This window comes from Sturnus vulgaris, chromosome 31, assembly GCF_052056855.1.
Source record: "Sturnus vulgaris isolate bStuVul1 chromosome 31, bStuVul1.hap1, whole genome shotgun sequence".
In the NCBI taxonomy this organism is placed as follows: Eukaryota; Metazoa; Chordata; class Aves; order Passeriformes; family Sturnidae; genus Sturnus; species Sturnus vulgaris.
The window spans coordinates 2,404,450-2,415,579 of NC_142273.1; the positions used below are offsets into that span (position 1 = coordinate 2,404,450).

An 11,130-nucleotide genomic window follows, 5' to 3' on the forward strand; every position below is an offset into this window, starting at 1 on the left:
TGACAGGACAAAGGGGAATTGCAGAGAGCAGGGATGGATGGGATATTGGGAAGGAATTCTCGGCTGTGAGGGTGGGCAGGGCTGGCACAGGTGCCCAGAGCAGCCCCTGGATCCCTGGCAGTGCCCAAGGCCAGGCTGGATGGGGTTTGGAGCAGCCTGGGACAGGGGGAGGTGTCCCTGCCATGGCAGGGGTGGCTCTGGGTGGGATTTAAGGCCCCTTCCCACCCAAACCATTCTGGGATTCTGTGACTTGTGCTGGCATTCCAATGTGATGCCCAATGAAACACAGAGCTTTATTTAACACCGATATTTCCCCTTCATTTCTACACTCTCTGCACCGTGACTGATCAGGGTGCTCCATCCCTTTCAGTGATTTATCAGGGCAATAACCAGACTTTTTGAGCAGTTGGCTGAAACTATTCAGCCAAAGTGCACAGTCACCGATTATCTTCTACTTCTTGTGCAAAATGTGGAAGGGAATCTCTCTTCATCCTTCTCTGCTTGACTCCTGCCTCCAGCACTACGGGCCTCTAAAAACCCGCGGGTTTCAGGTTCTTACCCCATTCAGCCCAACAGAAACAAAAGGATTTGCATCACAAAAAGAAAAGAAAGCGCCAACAGAATGGGTTCGACAAGCCATGAAAAGAGAAATGGTTTTGTGGAGAGCATGGAAGCTCAGCCCCGACTCCCTTCCCACCTTCCCTGGCCGTGCCACTGAACCCAGCGGCGTTTTTGGCACAATTGGGGCTCTGCTCCTGCAGCTCAGCTCCTGCCTTATCTCATTCCCCGCAGGAGCCGCTGGCGTTGCCGGGGCGATGGGAGATGGGAATCACGGCCGGTTCCTTGGAGCAGGAGGCTCCGAAAGCTCCGCGTCCTCCGGGAGCCCCCAAAGGCGCTGCCCCGCGGGTGCCTCGCTCCCCTCATTGAGATGCGACAGCGGCATCCGAGCGAGGGGCCCCGAGGAGGCTCCGCTATTGTGGGGAATTGGAAAAAATCCAAAAAGGAAAACGAAGAAAGACCCTCCAGAGCCTGCAGGGAGGGAATCCTGTGAGGAGCAGCTCGGGGAGCCTGGAGAAAAGGAGGCTCAGGGGGGATCTTGTGGCTCTGCACAATTCCCTGACAGGAGGGGACAGCCGGGGGGATTTGGGAACAGGGACAGGAGGAGAAGGAGAGATTTAGGTTGGATATCAGGAATAATTTCTTCCTGGAAAGGGTGGTCAGGGAGGTTTGGAGTGCCCATCCCTGGGGGTGGCACTCAGAGGTGGCGATGGGGCACGGGATGCTCTGGGAGGGCTTTTCCAAGCCCAGTCATTCCACGATTCCACAGAGAGGCAGAAGCTGAAGCTGCTGTGCTCAACAGAGCCGGGGTCACAGACACAGCCTGACCCCAGGGACAGAATTTATTGGCCCAATACAAGAGGACAGGAAAGGAAAAACAGACCAGGAGAGAAGTAAAACATCGGCAACAGAAAATGCCAAAAAAAAAAATCCTCAAAACAACTCAACACAAACCCCCAAATCCTGAAAAACCCCAAAAAAACTCAACTCCTGCAGCTTCTCCCCAGCACCAACACAAAACCTGGATTTCAGCTGCTCCCGGGGACTCACCCCAGCAGGACCCAGCAGCCACGTGGGGACATCCCTTTGTCACCAAAGGAGAGCAGCCAGCCCTTGGGAAAAAACATTTGAGTGTTCCCAAAATAACCCAGAGCACGGAGCCCCGGGAGGCTCCGAGCAGGTTTGGGCTGGCAAGGGGAAGGTGTGACCCAAAAGTCCAAATATTCTCAGCACAAATTGATTTCAGCTGGGACAGGGCAAGGCTGAGAGGCCTGGAAAGAAATAAAACCCAAGAAAAACTTGGGGAATACTCACTGTATGGAACTCGGATTTTTTTTTTTTTTTTTTTTTACAAAAATATAAGGAATGCAACTTTTCACAGGCAGCTCCTCACCTTGGTGTTTGTGCCTGAGAGAATGTGAATATAGAGAGAGACAAAAATCCAGAATTCAGCTCCCTGGTAAAGAAGGGAACAAAGCAGCAGCTCAGAAAATTCAAATGCACCAAGTGTGTCCCAAAAGGATGCAGCTCCAAATTCCAAATTGCAAAGCTGAGATCCATGCATTAAAAAAAAAAAAAAAATTAAAAAAAAAAAATCTCCTCCCAATGCCCAGGGATGTGTCAGCCCCACCTGGGATGGCTGCTCAGGTGTCCCAGCACAGAGACTGAGCTGATACTTTCAATTTTTTGTTTTTTTTTTTCTTACATAACAAAGGAATATCAGAGCTGGTGGGGGAGAAAAGTCTGAATAGGAAAGAGCCCTTCCACAAGAGAGGGGGAAAATTCCACTGATTGCTCCAGGCAGGATCAGTGTCTTGGCCACACCAATCTACAGATTTTTTTTTTTTTTTAATAATTTCTGATTTTTTTTTTTTCAGAGAAAACCTCTATTTCCAAATAACTCGAACATTGTGCCCACATGAGGACTCCAGAGAAGAATTATTTCATTTTTTTTAATGCTGCCTGCACTTGAATAACTGCAGGAGAATACAGGAGAGGAAAGGAAAAAAAAAAAAAAAGAAAAACAACCCAATATAAAACCAAAAGGCCAAGAGGATAAAAAGATGAAAACAATCTTTGAGATGTCCTGGCAATTTTGACTTTGCACACTCTGAGCTTTAGCTCAGCTCAATTCTTTCCTTTTTATCCTTTCTCAGTCATCCCAAGGGGATGTTTCTTTATTTCTAGGTTTTATTCTATAGAACCATAATTCTGTGATTTCTATGAATCTCTAGGGTTTATTCTACTGAATTTTCTGTATTTCCAGGGCTATTTCTAGGGTTTATTCTATAGAATCATAAGAATTCTATGATTTCTATGAATCTCTAGGGTTTATTCTACTTAATTTTCTGTATTTCTATGCCTATTTCTAGGGTTTATCCTATAGAATCATAAAAATTCTATGAATCTCTAGGGTTTATTCTCCTGAATTTTCTGTATTTCCATGGTTATTTCCAGGGTTTATTCTATAGAATCATAAGAAGTTGGAAAAGGCTCAGGAGTGATGAACTGTGACCTTCCAGGACCTGCAGGAGCTGATAAAAAAAAACCAAAAAAAAAAACCCCTGGAGATCCCTCCTTGGAAAATCACCACAGAGAAAAGCAACACAGCTGGAAAAATGTTCATATTTCAACAATTTAGCACCAAACTCACAGAATTTTGAGGTTTTGCATCATTTAAATGCCATGAAGCAACCATTTCCCAAATTTCCAAGCACACAAGGAATTTTCCACCTTCAGCACTCTCTGAACAACCCCACCACAGACTGACACATGCAATGCAAAGGTTTGTATTCCAAATTAGATATATTGTGTCAAATAAAACAATCGTTCTGTGTACAAATTTATACATGGCAAAAAATAAAACTCTTCGAATAACACTGTGTAAAAAAAAAAAAAAATTAAAAAAAAAAAATAAAAATAAAAAGTGCTGGATGCTGTTCTGCTCTACAAATTCTAGAAGCAACAGGTTCACCAAAGGTGTTAGAGAACACCTAAACTGCACTGCAGGAGTCAGGTAAGGCACAGAATTCAGATTTTAGGGCACAGAATTCAGATTTTAGGGCACAGAATTCAGATTTTTAGGGTGGGAATTGGCCTGTACAGCACTCAGCACCTCTGCCAGGCTCCCCCAGCCGTGCTGATGGAGATTTTAAGGAGAAGCACTGGGAAAATGCATCATCACTGTCAGGCCCTGGCTCTGAAACACTGACAGACCCAAAAAACGCTTCATTGCCACCTCCCAGCTCCTTCCTCCTCCTCCTCCTCCTCCTCTTCCTCCAGGTTTTGGCCAGGTGGAGTTTTTAGCTGAGTTTTTAATCCCAACAATGAGAACATCAGTGATGGCTGAAGGAACACACACAGGAATGTGTAAGAGTCTGAAATTCTGAATAATCTGAATTCTCCTCAGCCTTTTCCAAACCGTTTTTGGATTTTGTGATTGCTGCCAGAGCAGCACTGGGAGGAGATGAGAAATGGAAACAATTTCAATGTTCAGCTCATCACAAACCAAATGTTAAATGCAGCCCCTGCCACAATTCTCATTTTTTTTAATCTTCCACAAAGAAAATATTCTTCAAACCAACAGGCACGGGATTTCCAGTCCTATTTTGGGTAATGAGGAGGTTTTTTACACACACACATATATATATATATATATATTTATATATTTTTATCCTCACTTCCTTTACCAATCCTTTTACACGTGGATTTTCAGTTTGGATGGCCCAGATCTGATCAGGACATCAATTAATTGATCACTGAAGTGCAATCAGCTCCTTCACTCTCACTCTCAAGGATTCCAGGCACTTGGTTCAGAGGAATTCTTTAACCACCCAGCTCTGATCTGCCCTATTGTCAAACACCAAAATCCAGGGGGGAGCACCAGGCACCTGATCCCAAAACTGCTGTAAAATCGATCAGCTCGAGGGCACAGAGTCACAATTTTTTGCCTCACAAGCCAATTGTTCTTTATGAGCATCAGGAACTGGCCCAGCCCTGCCTGGAGCACCTGCACAGGTGAGGTCAGGGGGGGAGGAGCTGCTGGGCCTGTGCTCCCCCTGCACTGGGAATGTCAGACCCTCACATCAACCATTTCCTCTGCAAAACAGCTCCACAGAAAGCTGGGAACGACATCCCAGACTCCCTCTCCCCGAAGTCACCTCCTTTAGGATGACACAAAGGTGTCACTGAAGGAGCCAGTGCCAGGATTTGGACAAGCCAGCAAGCTCCGAGCTGTGGTTTCTCCAGCACTCCTCACTCCACGTGCTGTGGCTGCACCTTCAGCTCTGTTTGCAGCAGGAAAACTCCCAAAGCTCCTGCCCTGCTGCCACAGCAACCACGGCTTTGCCTCTGTGACAAAGGGTGATGGAATTTGGAAGGGCTGGAGTCGCTGCCCCTGGGGGTGTGTAAAGGACTGGACTGGCACTGAATGCTCTGGTCAGGGTGGTGCTCGAGGATTCCAGAGCTCTTTGCAATTTAAATGATTCTGTGATTCTGGCTTGTTTGTACCCCACCTACAGCACTGCTGCTCAACTGATCGCTTGGATGAACTTGCACACGAGTATTCCACGTCAATTTTCCTGGAAAGAAATCTATTCCACGAGGGCACAAGAAGTCCAGCTCTGCCTGGTGACCTCCTGCTCAGCCTCTCACACTGGGTTGTCGTCCTGGAGAGCAGCAAAATCCTCTTGTGCAAATAATTGGGAAAACCACGGGCTCAGAGAGGCTGAACTCCAGCAATGCTTTGCACAGTTCAGCTTCCAGGCTGCTGACACCAAGGACAAACACTCCAAAGTGCAGGGCCATGAACCAACACGTGCCGAGTCCAGTAAAAAAAATGACAACAAAGTACAACTGTCACTGGGCCTCAAGTTCAACACCCAGAATCAAGGCAACACGGCTCTAAACAAAAACAACTGGCAGAGTTACACATTCCCTCTCCAAGTCCCCTCAGGTGTCACATGCTGTCAGTGCTGGCACCGAGCTGCTCGGCTCACAAAGGCTCACAGCTTTTGTCCTGCTTTGCAGAGGGATTTTTCTGTTCAAGTGACCGAATCCTTCTTCCTCCTAAAGGGGGACTTGAGTCTTTTCCAGACGCTGCTTTTGGGTTTGGATTTCCTCTCCAGGGCCATCACGGCCTCCTTCTCCTTCCTGCGGATCTCCCGCACCAGCGCATGGAACACGTCATCGATGTAGTAGCGGAACGCGGCCGACGTCTCGAAGAAGGGGCAGTTGAATTCCCGTGCCAAGGCAGAGCCTTCCTCCTTGGACACCTGGAGGGCGAGTGCACAACACAGGCTGCTCAGCGAGGCCAAACCTTGCAGTTCATGCCTTTGCCTTTCCCTGCTTTGCTCGCTGTCCCTCCAGATCGTTTCCACCCAGCTCCAAAGGTTTCTCTGCTCTGCTTTCACTCATCGCTTCTCTGGACACTCACAAAATACAAACTTCAAAGAATATTCCTTTTTCTGACCTAAACCTACAAGCAATCCTCAGCCCTGCTAGTTTGGTGAGTTAAGGAAGCTTCTTGTTAAAGCTGCTGTGTTTGTCTCACTACTTCCCAAACCCAGAAAAAAAACAAAACCTTTCTAAAGCTTTGCTGCTCCAAGCCCCATCCAACCTGGCCTTGAACGCTCCAGGGATGGGGCAGACACAAAATTCTATGGGCAACCTGTGCCAGGGCCTCACCACTCTCACAGGGAGGAATTTCTTCCCAGGATCCCATCTAACCCTGTGCTGGGCCCCAGGGCTAGAGAAGCTCTGCAGGTGAGGTCTCACCTGAGAGGGGCAGAGAGGCAGAATCCCTCTGCTCCTGCTGCCCGTGCTGGGGATCAACCCAGGGCATGGGGTGCTCTGGGTGCCAGAGCACATCCAGCCTCACACCTACCAGCAAATCAGGAATTTGAAACAAAGCAAAGCCCAGGACAGCTGAACTTGAACACTTTTGCTTTTGTGTTACAGGCAGCTGCTTCTCACCACTGGTGTGAAACTTTCATCAGGGAGACAATACAACAAAACACAAACACAGGGACAAAACACAAAGAAAGGGACAAACCCCTCGTGTCTCACTGCATTTTGCAGCAGTTGCAGCTCCTGACAGAGGCTCCCCATGGCCTTTACCTGGCAAATCTGGGTGAGGTCAGACTTGGAGACAACAGAAAACAAAGGAACAAAACACAAAGGGACAAACTCCTCCTGTCTCACTGCATTTTGCAGCTCCTGGCAGAGCTCCCTGGTGCCTTTACCTGGCACAGCTGGGTGAGGTCGGACTTGTTGAAGACAACAGAACATACAAAAGAACAGAAAGGAAGGAATAAAACAAAGACAGGGACAAACCCCTCTTGTGTCACTGCATTTTGCAGCTCCTGGCAGAGCTCCCCGGTGCCTTTACCTGGAACAGGTGGGTGAGGTCGGACTTGAGACAACAGAACAAAACACAAAGGGACGAAACACAAAGGAAGGGACAACACACAAAGACAGGGACAAACCCCTCGTGTCTCAGTGCATTCGGCAGCTCCTGGCAGGGCCTTTACCTGGCGCAGCTGGGTGAGGTCGGACTTGTTGCCCACCAGCACCACGGGGGTGTCGTCGGTGCGGCGCACGCGGTAAATGAGCTGCTTGAACTCGCGCACCTCGTGGAAGCTGCGCCGGTCCGTGATGGAGTAGCAGATGATGAAACCCTCGCCAGCCCTCATGTACTGATCCCTCATGGCTGTGAACTCTGCCTAGAGACACACACACAGCGGTTTCAGTTGCACAAATGTAACGACTTGCTGGTTTTCTCACCCTGAATCTGGCTGTGTGAATATTCACACCCCACAAGGCAGGAGGTGTGTTTGGGATGGTCCCCAAGGCTCCCCTGACACACCAACCCCACTGCCAGGAGATTTCCCAGCCCACTGGGAGCTGCTGGTTCACCAGAGCCCAGCTTGACTCGGGCACCACCAGCAACACGATGCTCATGGGAAGAGAGAGAGCTCCAACCACCCCAGGGTTTTTTTTTTGTTTGTTTTGTTTTGTCTTTAATAAACCAGAGCCATTCTTTCTGCAGGATTTCAGTCCCTACACCTGCTCATTACAGGCTGCTTCACATGCTCTCAATTCACTGGTGATTACTCACATACCTGTCCTGCTGTATCCAAAATATCCAGGTTGGCAGGCTCATCATCGATGCGGATCCGGATTTTATAGGCGTCCTCTGTGCATCCCCAGGACATCACAAAGGTTGGGATACAAGCACAACACTCATCAGCCATCAGCTCACTAAGAGAATATTGCACCAGAACCACCCACCCTGAAAGGAGCGCTGGGATACCTCAGCTTGAGCTTTATTTAAATTAAATTAAGTTAAATTTCTAATTGTTCTGGTGTGATTTAACATTTCACGTGCAAAAATCACATCCTGTTCCTGAGCCCACAGGCCAGAAATTCATTCTGGTCACCTTGGTGGAAAACCAAGGAATAACATTTGTTTCCATCCTTGGTGGAAAACAGAGGAATAACATTTTGCTTTTCTCAAAGCCAGAAAAGATCTGTGATTCAAGGGAAGAACTGGCCACCAACAACTGCTGATTTCTTAGAAAACACTATAATACATATCAACAAAATGTATGAAACGTTATATATATAAATGTTATATATGATCTATGTAAATATAATTTTTATAAACACCATATTAAAACAATCTGTCTATAAATATATAAATACACAAATATTCTGTCCCTCTCAGTCAGCACTCCCACATTTTAAGAACCCATTCTCAGCAAGAATTTGGCTTTTTCCCCCCTTTTTCCCACCACTGGGTAACTGTTGGTTCAGGTTTCTCCAGGAGATGCTGCTCAAGTCCTACAGCACCAGAGAGAGTTGTTGAGCACTTTCATCCCTCTCAACTTGTCAAACACAGAGAACAATTTGGCCTGACAAGTGAACAGCAAAGAGCTGATCACAGCACAGAGCCTGGATTTTATGAATAGACAATTAAAAATGGCTTAGCAGCAGTTCCAATCCCTGTCTGCCAACACACAGAGACAGAGCATGGCCTGAACACATGGATGGGAAAATGTTTGAGGAGCTGAAACTCAGGATTCACATCCCACTCTGAGAACTCCCAAATCACAGAAACACAGAGAGGCTCAGGCTGGAAGGGACCATCACCTGCAGGGCAGTCCCAGGGCACAGGGCTGTGGCCAGCTGGGTGTGGGATATCCCCAGGGACGAGGCTCCACAGCCTCTCTGGGCTCTGCCCAGGGCACGAGTTGTGCCTCCTGTGCAGGGACAATTGCTGGGCTCAGTCCCTGCCCGTGGCTCTGGGGCCATTGCTGGGCCTGGAGCAGAGCCTGGGCCCTGCTCTGCCCCTCGCTGCACTCAGGGACAGCCAGGCCTGAGGGAGCTGGGGCTCCTCTCCAGCCTTTCCTGGCCAGGGATCTCTCCAGGCCCTTCAGCATCTTTGGCACCCTCTGGGAGCTGCTGTCCCTGCTGAGCTGAGGATCCCAGAGCTGGCACAGCACTGCAGAGCTGCCTCCCAGGGCTGGCCACAGGGCCAGCATCACTCCCTGCCCTGCTGGGAATGCTCGTCCTCACCCACCCCAGGGCCCCCCTGGCCCTCGGGGACAGCTTGGTGACACCCTCACATCCTCCCCAGCACGTCACCCCCAGCCTGTGCTGCTGCCTGGGCTTGTTCCTCCCTGGCCTTGCCTTAAAACATTGGCCCAAGCTTTAGCAGGGTGGAGATGGAGAAGGAATTCTGATACTTCATGGAATGTCTGAGCTGGAAGGGACCCACCAGGATCCTGAGTCCAACCCCAGGCCCTGCACAGACACCCCAAGAACCCCACCCTGAGCATCCCTGGCACTGCTGTCCAAAGGCTCCTGGAGCAGAGGGGCAGGAGCAGTCCCTGCCCTGCTGGGAATGCTCATCCTGATGAGTGATCCAAGATCAATCTACAGCCAGATTTACAGATATCTTTGAATTCAATACTTTAAAGCAATGTGTTATAACAGCTTCACCGGCCAAGGGAGTGAACGAACAGGAAAGAGATTTTCCTCACCAATGGTGGGATCGTGGTCCTCTGGGAACCGATGGCTGATGAACTGCATGGTCATGGCTGGAAGCAGAAATCAGGGAACAAGTGAGCAGCTCAGCTCAGCTCACACCCTTCCCCACGGCCAGGGCACAAAACAGGTCAGGGAATGGGGCTTTGGCCACAGGGAATGGGGCTTGGACAGGGAATGTGGCTTGGACAGGGAACGGGGCTTTGGTCACAGGGAACGGGGCTGCCCTCAGCCGATCGGGCCGAGGCCCCGCGCTGCCACCGCCGCTCCCCCGGCCCGGCCCGGTGTCCCCAGCCCCGCTCTCACCGCTCTTGCCGACGCCTCCCGCTCCCAGCATCACCAGTTTGTACTCCCGGGACTGCCCCGCGGCGCCGCCGCCGCCCGGGCGGGCTCCGGGCTCCATCGCCGCTGTCCCGGCCCCGCTCCCAGCGACACCGAAATGGCGGCGGCTCCTCCGGCCCGGCCCGCCCCGGCCTGAGAGCGCGGAGGGCGGGGCCCGACGGCGGCTCGGTGGGGACACAACACAGCGGGACACGGCGGGGACAGGACGGGACAGGGCGGGGACACAACGGGACAGGATGGGACAGGACAGGGCGGGGACACAACGGGACAGGATGGGACACGGCGGGACAGGACGGGACAGGACGGGACACAGCGGGGACACAGCGGGACAGGACGGGACACGGCGGGGACACAACGGGACACGGCGGGACAGGACGGGGACAGGGCGGGGACACAACGGGACAGGACGGGACACGGCGGGACAGGACGGGACAGGACAGGGCGGGGACACGGCGGGACAGGACGGGACAGGACAGGGCGGGGACACAACGGGACAGGATGGGACAGGACGGGGACACAACGGGACAGGATGGGACACGGCGGGACAGGACGGGACACGGCGGGGACACAACGGGAACACAACGGAGACACGACGGGACACAACGGGGACAGGACGGGACACAACACAGCGGGACACGGCGGGACAGGACGGGACACGGCGGGACAGGACGGGGACAGGACGGGGACAGGACATGGCGGGGACACAACGGGACAGGACGGGGACACGGCGGGGACAGGATGGGACACGGCGGGGACACAACGGGACAGGGCGGGACACGGCGGGACAGGACGAGGACACAACGGGAACACAACGGAGACACGACGGGACACAACGGGGCCCGACAGCGGCTCAATGGGGACACAGCGGGACACGGCACGGACACAGCGGGGGGACAACGGGACACGGCACCACCCGCGCCCACCCGGGGCACCCCCGGACCCGCAGCCCCCCGGACCCGGGACTGCCGTCAGCTCCCGGCCCCCAGCCCAGCCTGCAGCTCCCTCCCCATCCCCAGGGACTCCCCCAAGCCCAGACCCCCCTCCTGCACCCGGGGATCCCTCGACCCTTGGGGTCTCCCCCCATCCCCGGACCCCTTCCCATCCCCGAGGGCTCCACCAGCCCTGGGACTTCTCCCTGTCACGGTCTGCAGCTCCAAACCTCACCCAAAGCAGCAGCAGGGA

The 11,130-nt window shown here is 51.8% G+C and overlaps 1 protein-coding gene across 1 annotated transcript; it reads right to left on the reverse strand.

Annotated features, from left to right (window-relative positions):
- Positions 1-3,164: 3,164 nt before the first annotated feature.
- On the reverse strand, positions 3,165-10,071 carry RIT1 (Ras like without CAAX 1). Its single transcript, XM_014889375.2, has 5 exons — positions 9,913-10,071; positions 9,603-9,659; positions 7,680-7,753; positions 7,089-7,280; positions 3,165-5,831 (listed from the first exon to the last, which is right to left on the reverse strand). Exons 1-5 carry the CDS (start codon positions 10,007-10,009, stop codon positions 5,601-5,603), a joined length of 651 nt encoding a protein of 216 aa, XP_014744861.1. The 5' UTR covers positions 10,010-10,071; the 3' UTR covers positions 3,165-5,600.
- Positions 10,072-11,130: the final 1,059 nt, after the last annotated feature.